Source organism: Thermomyces lanuginosus (genome assembly GCF_041956635.1).
Source record: "Thermomyces lanuginosus strain ATCC 200065 unplaced genomic scaffold VTN49scaffold_7, whole genome shotgun sequence".
Taxonomy (NCBI): Eukaryota; Fungi; Ascomycota; class Eurotiomycetes; order Eurotiales; family Trichocomaceae; genus Thermomyces; species Thermomyces lanuginosus.
In genome coordinates, this window is record NW_027192341.1 from 1,189,852 (window position 1) to 1,209,105 (window position 19,254).

Here is a 19,254-nt window from a genome sequence, read left to right on the forward strand (position 1 = left end):
TGCCATCCACCCAATCACCGCTTGTCAGTCACGTGTGTCTAAGACCTCCCTCGTTCGCGGGATGGCGACAATCGGCACTGTTTTATGCGTAAATTATGAAGATCGTGAGCCCTTAATGTGCAAGGAGACCAATACTCTAAATCCAGCAAAGCGTGTGGCGTGTTAGTTTTAAAGTGCTAATGGGGGTCGAATCATGCACTGCCAGCATCTTATCGTTCATTAATTGATCCTTTTATCATCTCGAAGGTTGCAACTTGCATGGGCCACTATCAGCTCCCGCTCGCGGAAAACTTTTGGTAAACGGCACAGCAGTTTCACAAAGGAGACTCGCACAATCGTCCATGACTTAGGTGCTGCAGGAAAGCATAAACGTTGAAATGTACTCCATATTAGACAGCGTGCCGGACTCGATCAGCCAATCGGAATCGAATGCGGGGAAGCAAGTCGGAGACTGACGTGCGGTCGGACCCTTAGAGGCCGGAATTCAACACGGAAGCGGAAGCGGAAACGGAGACGGTTATCAACGGAAGATGGACACGAATTATGGAGGGATCCCCTCATTTCTAGAGATTGAATAAATATAAATCAATACTTAGATGCCAGGGAAAACTATTTTAAACCTATCAATTCACTCAGAAAGAAAACCCAGGACGTTATAGATCACAGTTGAATTACCGTTGTTGACCAGCCATGCCCGGTTTTCCGTCTGAAGCCCTAACTCGGCGCTATGCCGAGTCTCTAGACGCTCAAGATCCTCTCCGCTGCCTTCGCGAAGAGTTCTTGATTCCGTCGAAAGAGAACTTGAAGACCACTAGACTGACAGAGCATGGTATTTAGTCTCGCGAATTTTTTGATCGTAAAGAGCTCTTTCAGTCTGACAGCTCCTAGATCCTCACGGCGAACCGTGCATCTACTTCTGCGGCAACTCACTCGGCCTGCAGCCGAAGAAAGTATCATCATATCTCAAGGCGCATCTGGATACATGGGCGACCATTGGAGTTGGAGGGCATTTTCGGGACCTTGAGGGCTCACCGCTCCGACAATGGCAGTTACTCTCCGAACAGGCTGCGGCCTCGATGGGAAGAATCGTCGGGGCCAAACCTGAAGAAGTGGCGGCTATGGGCACCTTGACGGCAAACCTGCATCTGCTGATGGCCAGCTTCTATAACCCGGAGCGAGAGGAAGGTGGGAAGAGGAGAAAAGTGTTGCTGGATTGGAAGGCTTTTCCTAGTGATCATGTAGGTGATCACTGAATCCAAAAGAATATCGTTTATGCATGCTTCTGCTGACTGCAACAGTATGCAATCGAATCCCAGATCAAATGGCACGGCCTTGACCCATCAAAGGAAATGGTCCTTATCGGTCCCGACGAAGGGGAATACGAAATCCCGACGTCCAAGATTCTCTCGGTCATCGATGAACACGCCTCAGACGCAGCACTCCTTCTCTTGCCGGGCATTCAATACTACAGTGGACAGTACTTCGACATTCCCACGATCACCCGGTATGCACACGACAAGGGCATCGTGGTGGGATGGGATCTGGCCCACGCGTATGCCAATGTCGAGCTGGCGTTGCACGATTGGGATGTTGACTTTGCCGTTTGGTGCACCTACAAGTATGGCAATGCCGGTCCCGGGGCAATTGCTGGCCTGTTCGTGCACGAGAAGCATGGAAAGGTTGAACTTGCGGATGACGGGAAGCTACACTTCCGGCACCGGTTAACAGGGTGGTATGGAGGTGACCGCTCTGTAAGATTCAAGATGGACAATAGTATGTTCCTCCTGAGTTTTCAAATTGACAGAACTGACCATAGCAGAGTTCAAACCCATTCCTGGCGCTGGTGGCTTCCAACTCTCGAACCCTTCGGCCGTTGATCTGGCCTCTCTCTGCGCAGCACTGTCCGTCTTCGATAAGACTTCCATGACGGAGCTACGGAAGAAATCTCTATCTCTCACAGGATACCTCGAGTACCTGCTGCTGGCTGACTCGGAAAAATCTCGTCTATTCCGCATCATCACGCCCGCTGATCCTGCCGCTCGGGGCGCGCAATTGAGTCTCTTGCTTAAGCCAGGCCTGTTGGACCGAGTGGCGCAAAACCTCGAGGATGCAGGAATCGTATGTGATAAAAGGCAGCCAAATGTTGTGAGAGTTGCGCCGGCACCACTATATAATACCTACACCGAAGTGTGGGAGTTTGTGCAGGTATTCAAGAAGGCGTTGGAGAAGGCATAATTGTGAATATATGGAAATAGAACACGCTCAATCCGAAATGAGAGACGGTCTCGGACCGGTGGGTTCATTGTGTAGTGACCATTCTGGCCAGTTCGAAATCGGTCACAACTGCGTCGAAGGCGCTTAGGCATCCTGCAAAGTAGTAGCATCAGCCTCGCGAGGCGTAGCTCTCCGATCTCGTCGTCTTTGACGACGCCGCGCCTCAGACTCCTGAATTGACCTCCTAAGTGCCCTAAAAAGCCTATGCCAGCGAAATGCAAACCATATCCACAACAGCCAGTTTGCCAGCCATTTTTCTCGCGGAGAAAAGTAGAGGCCGAGCATTGTCAAAAGCTGCTCGTCCTGCTGATACCACTTGCGTTTCTGAACGGCGGGACTAGCCTCATTTGTTTAATGTACAGTTTCCTGGTCAAAGGCAGCCAGCCATGAGCACCACGTCGAAATCGAAGAGGGGGGAAGCAGCTGTTTGCACCGTGTGGCTCAAGCGACGCCTACCATATTCGGCAAAATACAGTACTTTTCACGTGACTTAAAGTTAATATGTCACATGATATGGTCACGTGTCGTGTGAGAGGAAGAAAAATAGTTTCAAAGCCAAAGATTATCTGAGATGCAATAACGAAGTTGCCAGTCTCTCAATTCCTTTCTCCTGTTCCCCTTGTTGCATCGGAAAGCATTTTTGCTTCTTGCCGATCCGTCACAATGGCAATTTCCTCGCAGGCCGCAGCGCGATGCTGCAGACAGGTGATCAGCCGCACATCACCGTCGAGCTCTCTGCGCAGCACTTCCGCATCCATTGCATACTTCCCTCAGCAGCGACAACGGAGAACGCCTGCGACCCGGCGATGGCAGTCGACTGAAGCCGCTGCTTCGCAGTCCGCACCTTCGAATCCCAAGATTGAACAGATCGTGGACCAGATCAGCAAATTGACGCTGTTGGAGACTGCGGATTTGGTAGCTAGCTTGAAGGTGGGTTTTCGACGCCATTGCAGCGATGAGTAGTCTTCTATGCGCTGGCTGCGATTGCAGTGGGCTGTGGCATTGGCTAATGAGTGCGGAATAGTCGCGCTTGAACATCCCCGATCTACCTGTTGGGGGCTTCGCCGTTCAGGCCGCTCCTGGCGCTGCTGCCGCTGCCCAAGCTGCTCCCGCCGAGGAAGAGGAGGCTGCTCCTGCTCAACAGGAAAAGACTCTGTTCAACCTGAAGCTCGAATCGATCGACGCCGCCCAGAAGCCGAAGATCATCAAGGAGGTCAAGGCCATGCTCGGCCTGTCCCTTGTGGACAGCAAGAAGTTTGTGGAAAGCGCACCCAAGGTCCTGAAAGAGAACGTTCCCAAGGAAGAGGCGGAGAAGGTCATCGAGACACTCAAGGCGGTGGGTGCCAAGGTTACGATGGAGTAAAAGGACTAGGAACGTTTTATGCAAGACGATCGATTTTAGATGTTTGGAAATCTTGTGTACTACTGATACTGTACATTACCAGTGGGAGCTTCGGCAAGATGTCTTTTCTGCTCTAGCTATTCGATCCTCGTTTGGTCATGGGATGCCTGGGAATAGCGCCTACAATCTAGATTGTATGTATTTTACAGCAAGGGAGAATGTTTTCTTCGCCGCTCCACGAGTCCGTCCGCTCAACGCTCTACTCTACACTGCAGGGTTCGAGATCCTGCCAGCATCTTCAGCATCAATGGGTGCCGAGCTCAGGACTGAACTCACTCGAGCAGATTCCCGTCCGGATCTCTGATATACACACTCCGCAAAGGACCCTTTGCGCCCATGTTTCTGACCGGCTGCTGACCCTCCACGACCTTGATTCCATGTTGCTTGAACCGGTCCAGGAGTACCGCTACATCCTCGTCCGTCAGGAAGCATAGATCCGCGGTTCCGGGAACGAACGCAGACGACTTTGGCCGGTATTCTTCCCCCACCTGCTGGAGGTCGATCTTGCGTTGGCCAAAGAGCAGCGAATGCCGAACTATATTACCGTTCCCGGTCGAGGACAGCGAGATTGTGGAGTGTGTCATTCCGAGCACGTTGCTGTAGAAGTGGACCGTCTCTGGGATGGATCGAACAGTGATGGTGAGATGGTCGAAGGAGGTTAGAGTACAGAGATACGAATTTGAGATCCCAATTCCCCCTTGGTGTACGCGGAACATTGTTCCCATTGAAACTGGCCGTTGGAGAGTCCTGATCAAGCCTCCGGACAGAATTGCATAGTAGCTGTGTCGGCACATGTTAGAATTCACGATTTGGAATATGCGGGAGTGATTTTCCAGCACTAAAAATGAACAATTGCAGAATCAACCAGGGTACTTGATCAATTGGCACATTCGAAAGAAAAATTATAGCCAACAAGCAGACGGACCTTGAATAGCAGCCATGATCAGATCATTGGTGTGGTAACTTACGGTACAATTACAATACATTGTTTCACCCTTATTGGGGTGCGTAAAATGAACGAAATCCGCTGCCATTACACAACGTATCGATACGTACTTTGAACATCAGATTCTCTTGCATGATCGGATCTTCAATGACAGCTCAGTCAACATGGCCCTCTGTCCGCGAAGCTTCCGAGCCTTTCAACGAATATCGCAATTGATACCTCCACAGCATCACATTCCATTCATCCCGCTCTCGATTACAACAACAACAACAACACGACGATGCTACCGTGGAGCTCGGGCCAAATTCCCTGGCCGAAGAGACGCATTTGAACTGCGAGACCGCGAGGAATCCGCCTCCACGGCATTGATGCTGCAGGAACGCTTCAATCGACATTGGAAAGTTCTCTACATCTCGGCCAGAAAGAACAATGTCGTCTCCAGAGATATATCCAGCGACAAGTTCCACGATTGGGGCTCTCGGCTTCTATTGGAGGTCTTCACCAGCAGCCCAACTGCGCAGGCCGCGAGGAGGATCACGGATGGTATATATTTCTCATATTTCATGCAAGACCAGTGTTGAATGCTGAAATTTGGCAGATTTCGAAGGTCTCTTCGAAGTTGGCATCGCATTGAGCGTCCTTGACCGGCAAATCCAAGCATGGACCACAACCGCCACCGCTGCCGCAGGCGCAATCACACCATTACTTGTTCTTGCCCGGCGACACCTCGACCTCGTGCCCTATCCCACGGGAACACCGACCCTCGACCGCGTGGAGACGCTCGCTCTCAAGTACGGGGATCCTCGCGCCATCATGGTGCACTGCAAGGTCCTCATGCAGAGGAAACAATTCAAAGAGGCCTCTAAGCTGCTGCAGACAATCCTGGACCGCACATATCCGACACGCCTGCGGCCGCGATTTCGTGACGACGTAACGCTGAATGGTGCCGTGGATCCGCCGTGGCGCATGCACGCGCAGTTGTGCGAGATCCAGGGCAAGACCGACGATACGGATGAGATGCTGCGAATCGGCGCGCTCGAGTACCAGGACCCAAGTGCGCTGATCGATTATGCCTACGTGCAGCAGAAAGCGGGGAATATGGCCACATACGAAGAGTGTATGACCAAGGCGGCCACCTCGGGGCATCCGGAGGCCTGCCATAAGCTTGGTAATTTCTACTACCTCACCTCGCAAGGCAGGATTCCGACCCGTGAGGAGGAGACAGAGTCGTCATCTTCATCTTTCTCTCTCAAGAGATATATTTCTAAGCTCTTTGGCCAGTCCCGCACCCGAGAGGATTACCGCCGTCTGGCCATGGATTGGTATGAGCTTTCGTTTTTGCATGGTAGCCATAACGCTACCCTGAAGTTAGTGCTCTTGCTGCGCGAGGATGGCGATATGGACGCTGCGCGCAAGTATCTCGACCACATGGAAGCGTCCAAGATTTATCCAAAGTTTGTGACCAGATTGAAGGAGAATTGGGAGGACAAGGATTACCGTCCGGCCATTCCGGACAAGTTGCTGGAGTTATAATTCTCCGAAATAATAATCGAGAAAAATAGAGAGATAGATACCCTAACCGTATGTAGAGAACCCGGATGTATATTTGATGAGCTGACGCATTAGTGTCATCCGAGGGACACATCTGCCACATGGCAGCCCGGGATCCTTGCATTGCAATTATGCCCTCTGGAAAACAAATCCAGCGGAGGATCAACAGTCACTTCCCTCGCTATCACACCCATCCTTCCGATCTTTCCCTGGAACGCCGCCCAGCTTCCTTCCCCTCTTGACCCGCGGCTTCAGCTCCATGAACCCCAACTCCCGTAAGCGGATCGTCAGCCTGGACGACTTTTGCATGCCGGGGAAATCCTTCGACGAATAGACCCGGAACGAATCGGACCATGTTTCCGCGAGGATCGGCTGCGGCACACCCGTGTCCACGACGGAGCCCCAATCCATTAACCGGAACTGAAGCCGGTAGAGCCCCGCCGTGCGGACCGAGAGGTCTGAAAAGATGAAGAATGTCGCGGGCATTGCGGAGAGGTCGTGGCAAGCCGGGATGCCATTGCTGGTGGGGTATCCCGGAGCGGTGGCCGGATCAGGCTCCTCGTTGACGTGGAAGGGAGATGCGTACGATCGGCCGGACAAGACTTGGACAGCTCGGACGTCTTGTCTTATGGGCCCTACACTGCTGGTTGAAATGGATTGAGGTCGTGAAGTGGTTTCGAGGATATGGCTAGAATGGACTAGGTGCTCCTGCTCCTCATTCCTACCGCGGCTGGCGCGTAATGAAGCGGCCGTGTCCTGCTGCTGCACCGAGTATAAAAGACAGGCAACGGTGAATCTTGGGTCTCGGAGCAGGGATACGTCGCTCTCTGACTCGGGATCAAAATCCACGAGGAGGAGCTGGATGATTGGAGGAGGGTCGATTAATCGCCGGTCTTTTTCTCCGGCAGCACACGCTCTCGCCGCCAGCGGCTGTTGACGAATATGAAGCCGGAATCGCGACGTGGTATTTTGCTGTGAAGGCTGTGAAGCAGAGGGTTGCTCCGGGCTTTGTGGGTTGAGAAACCGCTCAAATCCCTGAGGGATACCGGCGCCGTTACCAGAACGACGTGCTTTGTCCGTGGATGTAGCTTCAGCATTCCAACAAGGTATTGTGCTCGATGCTCTTAGTGTTTGGTCGTATGTCAACACACATTGTACTGAGCAAAAGAACGTAGGGACCTTACCGTGGCAATTGTTCTTGATGCCCCGAGGCAGCTGTTCTCTCCCCAATTACCGGCCCTGAACCTCCATTATTGAAGTGATTCTGCGGCCGTTCCCAAACACGCGGCGAGCCGGAACCATGTGGCGAAACGAGGGACTGTTCTCTCCAAGAACCGTAATCCAGTTGATGCGTACTGGCTTTCTGTTAGTCTTGGGTGGTCATGTTGAATCAACGATGCACCATTGTACCTGCGGCCGGACATGCTTGAGGTAGACTGTCGTGAAACTACACCGGGAGACGGGAGGTGACGATCGGGGGGGAAATCACACCATGACGCCCGACGCTCCGATCGTGTTGATGACTGGGACCTCGTACCCGGCAGCTCTTCGTTCTGATGCCGGGGATAATGCTGGCTATCCCATTGCTCCGCTGGGTCTCGATCGTGTTGCGGTAGGAAATAGCGGTCTGAAGACTGAAGAATCGGCGGCAGCCTATCTGAATATGAATATGTGGGAGTCCCACGGTTCGCATTTTGAGAAGACATTCACACTTCACCGCTTGAATATTAATTTCTATGCCAGATTCAACTCCTGACTCAAGCGGGATAACTGGAAGTCATCGAAAAGACAAGGTCATCTCCCGATGCCAACAATGAACACCGGCTTGTTTCAGAGCAAAAACTTACAAGAGGAGTGAACAGAAACCGCCCGTATCAGAGCAAGCCGTCTTGGGTTACCTGTTGGAGGGATCACATTGGACAGCATTTATGTATGAGGAGATTTGGCATTTCCGGATTCTCTCGGGGTTCAGTCGGATACGCGAGCACCGACTGTCGAACGGCTCTGACCTTGATAGGTAGCCAGTAACGCATCCAAGGGCCCTTCTGGCCCACATTCTGGGCTGCGTGCCTGGGGATCTTCAGTGGAACTTGGAGTATGGCGCAAAGACAGCGGCTGCTGCGGATGTCACTCTAAAAGGAAAACGCGACTGATGCAGCGCCTGGTCTGCATGGAGATCTGCAAGCCAGGGATCAGCCCACAAGAAGTTCTAATGGCGGATCTCATGAGTCAGTTGTATCGACTTTGGACAGTGAACATGAAGATTGAAGTGATTATATTTGATTGAACAGAAATTCTGATAGGGCCACAATTAACGCCGCAGCAATACCCAAACCCTGAGCTAAGGCGACTGATGGCCTTATACAAAACATGTGAAGCTTGAGCTAGGTCCAATTCCGCAGTGAAAAAAAAGCCTCCATAAATTCGTAAGACGCACGGCAGCGGCGCCGTCATGCAGATCGCTGAGTCATTATTGATGATGTGATGAGAATTGCTCATCACTGTCATCACCGATCATCCGCGGACGGGCTATTCCACTCAGGAGCCCTGGAGAATTTATCCAGAAGACTATCACGAGACAGGAACTGGAGAATGCAGGGCCTAAGAGGAGATAAGGTTTGAAAACAGGCAGTCAAACCGGCACCAACTCAGCAGACACTGGCAGTCCTGCGCGGCGGCGCAGAGAGCATATTTGCACAGACTCAGGAAACCAATTAGGGCTACGCTCTCTCTGCGGCCAACTTAAAGTGGCATATTAGTGACGCAATGGAAACGGCGCCTGAGCATATCGACGAAAACGTACGGACTAGAGGTAACCTAATTTACGGCGCACCGACAGCGCAGCTCATGTCACTCCTGGAGTCCTGGCGCAGGTCCAGGCATTGTAATTTCAAAACCGACCGCTGGATGGAATTTGCGTTTGGCGACAAAGATGGGGCCTGGATTCCTGGATTGATGTTGAACTGTCATCGCTATCAGTTGGCCGCATAGTTCAGAGCTGATCATGTCGGTGATCTTTCCGATTTCGCGCCCATGGACCTCTGCCTAGATCATATCATCATTTGAATCCTGTACTCAGGGTACCTTGGCCGTCCAACAGCCGACATTGCTATGCAATAGGCGTAGCCCCACGTCCATTTCACGAGTCATGTTTTAGCCAGGGGGATCTTCAGAGCTTCTGAACCTGGTTTCCGGGTAGATCATTCGATAACAACTGCCAAATTAAGCCTTTCTTTTCTTTTGTATGCGCAAACTTTCAGAACTCCGTACATACTCTGTACAAACTGTGTGCGGAGTACAGGCTGTTCACCGTACATGGACTATTTGCCGCATGCCGGGGGAGTAGAGATTGCATTCCTGTGGAGCTTTGAGTTAAGCAGGGGTGGGAAACACACAGAAAAATCAATTCTTAGCGTAGCAAATGATAACAACCCGTCATATCATTTCCGTCTCGCTTCTGCATTGACTGAAGGCACGCCTCAGTCTAGTGCTGTCAATGGGGCGAAAGTTGACTGATCAACATTTCAGATCGGGAATCCAGGCGCTCAGGCCGTGTCATTCCATATCTGGTATAGTGGCAAAGCTTGTGCCATGCCAACGGCCTAGGCGGTGGGCCGATGTGTAGTCACGTGATTTACTAGCGTGATTATATAATAATTCTATCCCCGCGGCACTTGCCCAGATGGGAAATATATGACTTCAGACTGACTAGACCAAATGAGGTTAGCATCCTCTGTGCATCGGGCTTGCGACGCCAACTTCAGTTATCGTCGAGAGAAAACATCGCCTTCGTCGCGCATTTGGATCTCCTCCAGCTTGTCTCAGCCGCCAGACAACCCGGTGCACAGATCATGACATCGCCGACTCAAGACGAGGTTACCAAGTCCACCCAAGACGCGGTGACGGAACCAAAATCGAAAGTCACTCCTGAGTCGAACGACAACCATGAGTCTCAGGACAGCAATCAAAGCGATTCTCCAAACGAGCAAAATGACAAAAATGTCACGTTGGAGTCTGGAGAAAGCGAGGCTGCTAGAAAGGCCCGAGAGCGCATGGAAAAATTCAAAGCCCTGAAAGCGCGTGCGGTGAGTAGTTGGTCCGAGTCCATATGGTTTACGACAGTATCTGATTCGGAATAATAGAAATCCGCAGCGGACAGCAATCTGAAAGAGACCGCGGCAGAATCAGCACGGCTTGCAGCCGATCCAGCGAAACTGTCGTCACTGTCGAGGAAACATGCCTTCGCCGCGCATAACCTATTGAAAGCTGACACTGAAGCGGCGGGAGAAGACTTTGAGCGGAAGCGAGCATGGGATTGGACTGTTGAGGAGTCCGAGAAATGGGACAAACGCATGGAGAAGAAACAGCGTCATCGCGACAACGTGGCCTTCCAGGACTATAGAGAAGAAGCCCGCAAGGTGTACAAGAGACAGTTGCGGGAGATGCAACCCGATCTGGAAGCATATGAACGGCAAAAGATGGCAGCCATTGAACGGGCGGCTGCAAGTGGTGGTCTGGAGCTTGTGGAGACAAACGACGGCGAAATCGTCGCCGTCGACAAGCATGGAACATTCTATTCGAGCGCCGACTCGACCGACTTTGTCGAGAACAAACCAGACAGAGCGGCCGTGGATAAGCTGGTGAACAACCTCAAAAAGGCCGAGGAAATCCGACTCAAGAAACGCCGCGAACGCCGGGGCGAGGACGAGCCGGATGTCACCTACATTAACGAAAAGAACAAGCAGTTCAACCAGAAGCTTGCTCGGTTCTACAATAAGGTATGTACCTGTTTAGTCCGGAGCGTCTTTTACTCGGCTAACTCGGACACAGTACACTACCGAGATTCGAGACAGTTTCGAGCGTGGAACCGCTCTGTGAGCGGAATCTGTCGCGCGCATGGATTCTACAACAACCTATCGTACAGCCTTTCGCATTACAGCATAGTCTTGCGCCATGCCTTGGTAGCAAGATTTTCGATTTTCTTGGTACCAAGGGGCCCTTTGACCGATTCGTCTTCGATGGCTTCAACGACCGCCTGGGCCACGACGTCGGCCTTCAGTGGTTTCTCTACCATAGTGCCTGCGAGCGGTTTCAAACGACCGCCCAAAAGGCCATTGAGCTCGGAGCCAATCATCCCGCCGAGGGCAATTGGCAAGGTGATCTTCCGGCTGGAATCGTATAGAAATCCGGGTCGCACGAAGACGCTCCGCAGTTCTGGTAGTTGCGATGCGATTGTTTCTTCGGCTTCCCGCTTCGTTGTTATGTATCGGCTTGGGAGAATCGGGGCGCCTCCCGCGGCAGAGATGAACACAAACGTGGGCACGTTCTCATTGCGGGATTCCTGCGCCAGTGCAATGGCTGATTCAGTTGTCATATACTCGTTAGACTCTAGAACCTCTTCATGCAAAAAAGAAGAATGGAAAATACCCACCAGAATCTCTGTTCATCACTTCATACGTAAGCTGCCCATCCCGTTCCTGTGGTCGCAGCTCCTCCCCTTCCTTCCTTGTCAACGGATTCTGCGTCCCGAGTTTCGACGGGCTGAACGCGCGCTGTAAGCCCGATATGATCGATTCCCGCCCTTGCACGACCGCCTTGTAATCTGCCTCAAGCAGGATCCCCATGGAATGTACGACGGCGGCAGCATCCTTGAGGAACGGTTTATACGACGCAGGTTTGAGAATGTCGGCCCGTGCCCATTCGACAGATTGTGCCCAGCCCGGACGGTGAGGCGAGGATGTGACGGTGTCCCAACGAGGTTCGCCGGAACGGCTGTTTCAATTCAATCCAATTTTTTAGCGTTTTGAACTTAATGGGGATTCGTGAATGCTTGGATTTGGGTCGTTATGAGAGTAGATACCTTAGCGACGTCACAGACCATCCGCGTGCGACTGCATGTTTACATATTCGGGAACCTACTCATTGTAAGCAACTGACCAGAAAAGTTGCGCGAAACATGGTTGAGAAACGGAGCTGGTCTGCTGATGGCATACCGAGGAATCCGCTGCCTCCAGCAACGACAATTCGTTTGGAGGCCATGGGAGCAGAGTTCGCGCCAATGCGACAATGGTAATTGAAGCTTCAAGTCAAAAACTATCGCAACAGCTCAGCATCATCCGAGGGGATCACGATCACTCATCAGCTCATGATCAGCGGTAGCTCTCGGAGAGCTCGTTGCCGAATGACGACACTTGTATCACGTGATAACTCTTGGCGCTTAAACGTGGTCTTGGGTTCTCGTGCGTCGGCTTCTAAAAGGTTATTTATGCTTCATCAAGTTCGCAAGTCTTGTTTGTGCTACGCGGTTGAATTTCTGATAATTATGCCTGTTGCTCCAGGAAACAAGCGCGTAAAGGTTTGTTGTCCTTGATGTCTTGAGTGGGTTATTCAAATTATTCTGACTCGGATTGCAGGGCGTGTCGGTTTATCGACCGTTCGGTTCGTTACCAAAGTCGAAGCTCATACTGCGTGTTCGTGATGCTGATGAATACCAGTCTACGGCAGCGAAGCCCAACCTTTTGACCCTGCGAATCGTCCACCCAATGCTCCCCCCGACCACACTCACCAGTGGCGCGTTTATGTGAAAGGCGTCAACGATGAGGACATCTCCTACTGGTTGAAAAAGGTCCAATTCAAACTGCACGAAACCTACGCGCAGTCGGTACGCACAATCGAACAGCCACCGTTTGAAGTCACCGAGACGGGGTGGGGCGAGTTCGAGATCCAGATTAAACTCTACTTCGTGCCGGAGTCGACGGAGAAGCCGCAGACGATTTGGCACAGTCTCAAACTGCATCCTTACGGGAATGACATTGAGGGGAAACGAGAGAGGAGAGAAAAGGTTATCAGTCAGAATTACGACGAGGTCATCTTCAATGAACCCGTCGAGCAGTTTTATGATTTGCTCACGGGCGGAGGGCAACAACAGCAACAGTCGAAAGGGAAGGGGGCCAAGAAGTCAACGACGACAGGCGGAGGAGGTGCGCACACAGCAGAAATCCCGCTTCATGATAGTCCCGGTAATCCGTACAGTCGAGCGACAGAGAGCGCAGAGTTGGACAGGATCAGCGAGGCGTTGAAAAACGTCGAACAGATGATTAAGAATGAGAGGGCTAAGCTGGCCGAGAAGGAGAAGAGGTTGGCAGAGCTCAGGGCGACAGAAGGAGTGCCGCCTCCGACGAAGAAGAAATGAAATGGTTCAAGGATATCATATCTAAGGCAGGCGCTTGATGGAATCATGAGCGAGTCGAGTCTGGAGTAGGCTCACTCCGCATGGGAGCCGGACCTTGAGTCGACAGATCCGGCAGTCTCTGCGCGACTACCGCCTGACGATCTCAACGAGACGTCCATCTTGAAGGGATACAATGTACATTGATCTACATTGATCGCCAGTCCCTTGCGACTGACATCCAACTCACCGAGACGGGTGAACGGGTCGGATTGGCATTCAGTGTGACGGATGGCTCTACGGGGCAAGCATTCGTGCATTATGACCGTATCGAGGTCTATTTCACGTTTAGTGTCTATCGAAGCAAAACATCAGCTTATTTAGCTGCAAACACACGAGTAATCAAAAGTAAGAAAGAACGAGCCTCGGCAGCAGCTGGGGGTGTGTAAATAAATTCCCTCTGACCGCACCAGGAAGGAAAAGGCGAAACGTATTCTGTGGCAGGAAAGCGGCACGTTACGCGTCTGGCCAGGGCTGTCTAACTATTCTTAGTAATCCAGGACGGAAGGGATCAATCAGAGGTCCAGAAGGGATGTGAAGGGCTCCGCAGCTCTTTCCGGCTGAGGCTCAGCCCTGCTCTCCTACGCACTCCACCAGTCCACCCGACTGTCATGTCATTTAAGCCGGCCAGGCCAATGATTATTATAGACCGCTGGAGCGGATATGAGAAGGGATTTCGAGTAGATGAACCAGAAGATTTTTTTTTTCTGTCCCCTTCATCATTCCATTTTCCTCCGTTTCCTGCGTATATCTGGACCTTATAACAGCATATCAGCAAGGTTTTCTTCATCCTGCTCTTTGTTTTCATGCCGTTTCCGATGTACGAATGAAGGATTGATTTCTTGACGTAACGAATAGCCCATCATGCTCTTCTCGAGCTCTCTTCTGTCCCTGCTCCTCCCCGTCGCCTACGCTTCGACGCTGGATCGTCGAAATGACACAGTTGCCTGTAACAACTCGCCGAGTTTGTGCGACAAGTCGTACGGCGAGATCACCCACCTGGGAGCCCATGACAGCCCGTTTGTGCGGGATGAGAGTACCGATTTTTCGACCTCGGGAAATCAGTATGTCGATGATGCATTTTTGAGGATAGAATGAAGCAGTTTGCTGATAAATGGGTCAGGTTCTATAACACCACCGTCCAGCTGTCTGCTGGGGTGCGCCTCGTGACAGGCCAGGTTCATAAGGAGAACAATGAGCTGCATATGTGCCATACGAGTTGTGAATTGCTCGACGCCGGGACACTGGAGTCATGGTTGAAAGAAATCAAGGCTTGGCTGGATGATAACCCGAATGATGGTAAGGCCCTTCTTTCCCTTTTTGCGTATTGTGTTCGTCTAACAGTCCTAGTGGTCACGGTCCTGCTGGTAAACTCAGACAACGTCGATGCAGCCACGCTGGGGGCCTCGTTCGAGGCAGCTGAGATTGCGGATTACGCTTACACGCCTTCGGCCCCCGACGGATCACAGTCGTGGCCGACGCTGCAGGAACTCATCGACGCGAATACAAGGCTGATGGCCTTTGTTGCGTCGCTGTCGTCCGATTCGAGTGTGCCGTACCTCATGAATGAGTTTGACTACATCTTCGAGACCCCATTCGAGAACACGGCCCCATCCAATTTCTCTTGCCAGCCAGATCGACCAAAGAGTTTGCGGGGCGACCTCTCCGGGGCCCTGGCGTCTGGCCGGTTGCCTCTGGTGAATCATTTCCTTTACAGCGATGCAGGTCTCGGCATTCAGGTTCCGAATGTTGATGCCATCGACACGACCAACGGCGACTCCGGGGAAGGGAACCTGGAAGAAGCGGCGACGACTTGCCAGGAGGAGTACTCCGGCCGTCAGCCGACTTTCCTGCTGGTCGACTTTTTCGACAAGGGCTCTACGTTCACGGTGTTGGACAAGCTGAACAACGTGACGGACGCGACGGGCCGCCGTGCTGTTCCCGGTACAAACGAGCAATCCACCAACTCTGGCGGGAAGAAGTCTGCTCTCAAGTCGCTTGTCAACCAGGCCAAGGCCGGTGCGCGTCCTAGCATAGGCAACTGGATTTGGGTTGGAGGCTCATGGGGGGTCTTGGGTGGTGGACTCGCGTTCTAAAAATGGGGTAGCTGATACTCAGGGAGGTTTCATTCTTTGGCATGGCGCGGCGTTTGGTTTGGATTGCGTTACCTAAATTAGAGTCTGGGTTGTAGCTTGTTGTCGTCACGCTGTTACTACTTATTCCGGATGCCATGAATCGTGATGATGATTCTATTCTTTGCCCAGCAACTTGTTCACCGATTTTACCTTGTCTTCGAAAGACTGGACCTTGTCAATTCTGGCGAGTCATCAGCAGCCCGCTCCAGTGAATTTTGGATTAGGTCCTTACCTTGACCCGCTGCGGATATCCGTCTGGATGCGGACAATGCCCTGACGGTGCAGCAATGTATGTGCCTGACCGATCACTCGATGGACCTTATCCCATGGGCCCTCTACAGGCGATCAGTCACTCCCCTTCTCTCTAACATGTAATCAAAAGCACTACTGAACTCACCCAGCGTCGTCCCTGCCGAATGCATAACGTACTTCAGACCCGACTTCTCCACCAGGCGTTGCACCTCGGCGATCTGTGCCGACACTGAAGCGGAGCCCGTGCCCATCTAAAGTGAGGATTCAATGTCATTATCATCTCCGTGCTCAGGAGACTAAGCTAGCGCTATTAATAGACTACTTACGGGAATCAAGCAGAAATCCGCCGTGCAGTGATCGGGAGTGGGAAGGTCATCCACAGACGAAAGTTCAGAGGCCGACATTTTGTCCTCTTTGCTGTAGGACACTCGCCACCGCTATGTGCTTAAAGTGGTTGTATAATTGTCTTGAATGGATGCACAAGCAATGATGAACGATACTCTCCCGTGGTGACCGATCAACTCGATCAATCGTTCATGCACAAGCCTAGTGGGTCCGAAAGGTTAACTCCGGAACTGGAGTTCCTCCGGCGCCGTACCTTCCTGACTTGCTTCCCAACTCGGGTTAGGAAGGTGGGTGGCCTTGGGCCTGAAATTGAGGAAAGTGATCTTCTCTCAGCAAGCCGGGGGCGGGGGGGGAGAGGGACTGTCGACGTCAACTTGGGGGGAAGAATCTTGGGATTTTAGATTGCAGTCAGATGAAATCAAAATAGTCTGCAAGGGGTTTCCTGTAGTGCTTCCTGTCTACGAGTGTCAAAAAGTACCTCTCCTGGTCAAGTGCAAAAGGTCATCTGCAGAATGAGGATCAGATGTTCTCCATCCCTGGCTGATTCGCCACCCACCATGCCGGCTCCCCATGCTAAAGTTTCCCTGATCGACGTCCCCAAGCCTAGATGCAAGCCCTAGGATCGCTTTTGGCGATTAGAACCCTGCACTTCTTCGCTTTTTCGGCTTCTTAACCGAGTTCTTTTTCTGAGCACACGACCTGTTCTCAAACTTTTTATACGAAGTATATCGCCCGCTCCTACCCCAGCACCAGCGGCCCGAATCGATCCAATCGATCTTCCCCCCCGCGCCAGGAACCACCCTCGCGGCATTTGTCACATTTTCTCGCACCGCGTTTGCCTCATCCGGCTGTGCGATTAACCAGCCAAGGACCGCAGTTGGCCATACATACGGGTGGGTTCGGTGAATATCTCAATTTGCTCGAACGGAGTTTGAAGTGGCCAAGCTGTGAGGATTTATGTTTTGCGCCCGTCGACAAGAGAGACGGAGGATTTCTGCATTGTGTTTGGGGCAGAGTGCTTCATTGTGGTGACCTGGATCGTCCAATAAATTAGGGCTTTTCGATATTTCGTCATTCGTGTCTTTACTCCCATGGGATCAGAATAGAACGCTATCGTTGCATGCATGTAGGCAACTCAGCCGTTCCGTGGAATGGTCGGGTTGCCCATTCTCTGGAAATTTTGATTTTGCCTGGATAACTTTGACTGATGGAAGTCTGGGATTCATATTCTCCACCACGGGCGCCGTCATCGGTTGGAAGAGCAAATCATCCTCCGGCCCGCGTGCCATTCATGACTTGCAGCCTACCGCTGCACATATTTTCCGTCAAGCAGGTTATTCCTTGCATCTGGGCCAATTAGATCCGAGGGATTCCCTCCTTATGAGGACATTTTGGCTGTTGGAAAAACCACGGATCGACAAAAGCACGCGCGCTGTTCTCCACTCAAAAGTCCTTCGATCATTATTCTAGGGCATCCGGGAAAATTACATTGCAACCATTGGAGTCGGTGCAAAACTTCTGGGGCTCCTCCCGCTGGCCGCCTACGCTGGTCAACGCGATTGTTCTGTCTTTGATTGCCCATGCTAACAATGACAGCAGTGTCAGCGTTTGACCTCCCCGCCGGGATCAAGCTGAAGTACCTGGCGGAAGGCGGGGCCAATGTGGTGTACCGCATTATTTCGCCCAAGAGAGTAACTACGACGACAGACAAAACAACGCCCTCCACAGGCACGGAGAACCTGGCCTCGGCGGGGCTTCTCCAGGGCAAGCTGCTTCGTCTGCGCAAGGACGTACAATACGGAATTCCATACCAGGAGACCGCCAGTGATTTTGACCGTTCGATCCGGCCGTTGTTTGATCCCGAAGAATTGGTCGATCAGGTCCTCGTGCGGTTGCCGCTGGGATTGACCCAACGTTGCAATGAGCAGCTACGTGCCCATGAGAGACTCGGTTATCGTCCACTCAATCGCCATGGGGTGTATCTCTCCACTACAGAGCAGTACGGGTTGCTGGTCACCGACATGAGCAACTCCAGTGACCCCAACACAACAGTGGCGGAATTCAAGCCGAAATGGCTCATCCAATCTCCGTCGGCCCCCGCGGGCGCCAAACGGTGCCGCACATGTGCGCTACGGGAGATGAAGAATGAAGACGCTTGCAGGAAAGGTCTCCACGAAGTGCGATCGTTCTGCCCCCTGGATCTGGTGTCAAACCGATTGGACGATGTCATGCGTGCGGCACGATTTTTCCGGGGCCGTGCGGATCACGCCCGCGTCGCCCGAGCGATCTACCGCCATCCCACCATCCTCAAGCTACGGCATCTACAACAAGAGCAGAATGATGTTGGGCTCAAAGGACCGCCGGAGAATTCGTCGCGACGGTCGCTTGCCATGACATTTAGAGACTGCACTGTGTTTGTCAAGGTACGTTCTTCTCAGGCACCCAATCTACATAGGGCTCTGCTAATCGTCCCCATAGTTGCCGCCGGACGATATGGCACCGGTCGAGGTGCGCCTCGGGGACCTCGATATCAAAACAGCCGCCAAGGGCAAGGCGCGATATTGGCTGTCCATCGAGCAGCGTCTGATCAATGAGGGATGGTACGCCGGAGAGGCGCCAGGCCAAGTCCATAGCGAATGTGCATTGCATCCCGGGCGGTGCCATGACGAACTTGTGAATGGAAAGCGATAGACGTCATAGTTTAGACTGTAGTATACTAATGTTTAATGTTAATCGTTAGAAGTAGGGTTCGGGTAAATCCGCGCGATGCACGTCACGGATCTAACTGACAATCCTGGGCGCAGTAAGTTAGTTCTATATCCGACTAGAACCAACTCGACAAACCAACCACCCACCGTTCGTCATCGGCTTGACGGACCGTCTCTGACTTTGGGTGGTTCGGGCCGAATGTCGGCTGGTCTTTGTCCCAAACTTTTTTAAGAGTTCGGCCGAGATGGTGTTCCTTGATTAATATGTCCCGCAACAATAATTGGCCGGATGTTCTCGCCCTGCAGTTATCATGTGGCAAGTGTTGCCCAACGCCAAGGGTCGGTATGTCTTTGTAATCAGCGAACAGATCCTTAGTAATCGTGCCTGATCTTTGATCGGAACAAACAGGGAG

General features: G+C 52.2%; 11 protein-coding genes across 11 annotated transcripts; 7 read left to right on the forward strand and 4 right to left on the reverse strand.

Moving 5' to 3' along the window:
- Window positions 1-690: 690 nt before the first annotated feature.
- On the forward strand, window positions 691-2,235 carry VTN49DRAFT_7934 (uncharacterized protein; the record flags this gene model as incomplete). Its single annotated transcript, XM_069416258.1, has 4 exons — window positions 691-829; window positions 889-1,238; window positions 1,299-1,773; window positions 1,820-2,235. The coding sequence occupies 4 exons, from the start codon at window positions 691-693 to the stop codon at window positions 2,233-2,235; spliced, it is 1,380 nt and encodes a 459-aa protein (XP_069272295.1).
- Window positions 2,236-2,937: 702 nt separating this feature from the next.
- On the forward strand, window positions 2,938-3,637 carry VTN49DRAFT_7935 (mitochondrial 54S ribosomal protein bL12m; the record flags this gene model as incomplete). The annotated part of the gene is made up of 2 exons (XM_069416259.1): window positions 2,938-3,204; window positions 3,299-3,637. The coding sequence occupies 2 exons, from the start codon at window positions 2,938-2,940 to the stop codon at window positions 3,635-3,637; spliced, it is 606 nt and encodes a 201-aa protein (XP_069272296.1).
- Window positions 3,638-3,880: 243 nt separating this feature from the next.
- On the reverse strand, window positions 3,881-4,392 carry VTN49DRAFT_7936 (uncharacterized protein; the record flags this gene model as incomplete). Its single annotated transcript, XM_069416260.1, has 2 exons — window positions 3,881-3,902; window positions 3,953-4,392. 2 exons carry the CDS (start codon window positions 4,390-4,392, stop codon window positions 3,881-3,883), a joined length of 462 nt encoding a protein of 153 aa, XP_069272297.1.
- A 394-nt stretch (window positions 4,393-4,786) lies between these two features.
- Window positions 4,787-6,155, forward strand: VTN49DRAFT_7937 (uncharacterized protein; the record flags this gene model as incomplete). The annotated part of the gene is made up of 2 exons (XM_069416261.1): window positions 4,787-5,165; window positions 5,221-6,155. 2 exons carry the CDS (start codon window positions 4,787-4,789, stop codon window positions 6,153-6,155), a joined length of 1,314 nt encoding a protein of 437 aa, XP_069272298.1.
- A 180-nt stretch (window positions 6,156-6,335) lies between these two features.
- On the reverse strand, window positions 6,336-7,597 carry VTN49DRAFT_7938 (uncharacterized protein; the record flags this gene model as incomplete). Its single annotated transcript, XM_069416262.1, has 3 exons — window positions 6,336-7,296; window positions 7,358-7,528; window positions 7,584-7,597. The coding sequence occupies 3 exons, from the start codon at window positions 7,595-7,597 to the stop codon at window positions 6,336-6,338; spliced, it is 1,146 nt and encodes a 381-aa protein (XP_069272299.1).
- Window positions 7,598-10,024: 2,427 nt separating this feature from the next.
- On the forward strand, window positions 10,025-11,051 carry VTN49DRAFT_7939 (uncharacterized protein; the record flags this gene model as incomplete). Its single annotated transcript, XM_069416263.1, has 3 exons — window positions 10,025-10,258; window positions 10,316-10,951; window positions 11,004-11,051. 3 exons carry the CDS (start codon window positions 10,025-10,027, stop codon window positions 11,049-11,051), a joined length of 918 nt encoding a protein of 305 aa, XP_069272300.1.
- A 55-nt stretch (window positions 11,052-11,106) lies between these two features.
- On the reverse strand, window positions 11,107-12,212 carry VTN49DRAFT_7940 (uncharacterized protein; the record flags this gene model as incomplete). Its single annotated transcript, XM_069416265.1, has 4 exons — window positions 11,107-11,531; window positions 11,605-11,945; window positions 12,034-12,088; window positions 12,167-12,212. The coding sequence occupies 4 exons, from the start codon at window positions 12,210-12,212 to the stop codon at window positions 11,107-11,109; spliced, it is 867 nt and encodes a 288-aa protein (XP_069272301.1).
- Window positions 12,213-12,495: 283 nt separating this feature from the next.
- VTN49DRAFT_7941 (uncharacterized protein) lies at window positions 12,496-13,365 on the forward strand (the record flags this gene model as incomplete). The annotated part of the gene is made up of 3 exons (XM_069416266.1): window positions 12,496-12,528; window positions 12,587-12,611; window positions 12,668-13,365. The coding sequence occupies 3 exons, from the start codon at window positions 12,496-12,498 to the stop codon at window positions 13,363-13,365; spliced, it is 756 nt and encodes a 251-aa protein (XP_069272302.1).
- A 900-nt stretch (window positions 13,366-14,265) lies between these two features.
- VTN49DRAFT_7942 (uncharacterized protein) lies at window positions 14,266-15,497 on the forward strand (the record flags this gene model as incomplete). Its single annotated transcript, XM_069416267.1, has 3 exons — window positions 14,266-14,465; window positions 14,525-14,700; window positions 14,752-15,497. The coding sequence occupies 3 exons, from the start codon at window positions 14,266-14,268 to the stop codon at window positions 15,495-15,497; spliced, it is 1,122 nt and encodes a 373-aa protein (XP_069272303.1).
- A 153-nt stretch (window positions 15,498-15,650) lies between these two features.
- VTN49DRAFT_7943 (uncharacterized protein) lies at window positions 15,651-16,192 on the reverse strand (the record flags this gene model as incomplete). Its single annotated transcript, XM_069416268.1, has 4 exons — window positions 15,651-15,717; window positions 15,769-15,871; window positions 15,934-16,039; window positions 16,115-16,192. The coding sequence occupies 4 exons, from the start codon at window positions 16,190-16,192 to the stop codon at window positions 15,651-15,653; spliced, it is 354 nt and encodes a 117-aa protein (XP_069272304.1).
- A 1,521-nt stretch (window positions 16,193-17,713) lies between these two features.
- Window positions 17,714-18,824, forward strand: VTN49DRAFT_7944 (uncharacterized protein; the record flags this gene model as incomplete). Its single annotated transcript, XM_069416269.1, has 2 exons — window positions 17,714-18,556; window positions 18,612-18,824. 2 exons carry the CDS (start codon window positions 17,714-17,716, stop codon window positions 18,822-18,824), a joined length of 1,056 nt encoding a protein of 351 aa, XP_069272305.1.
- Between the last annotated feature and the right edge of the window lie 430 nt (window positions 18,825-19,254).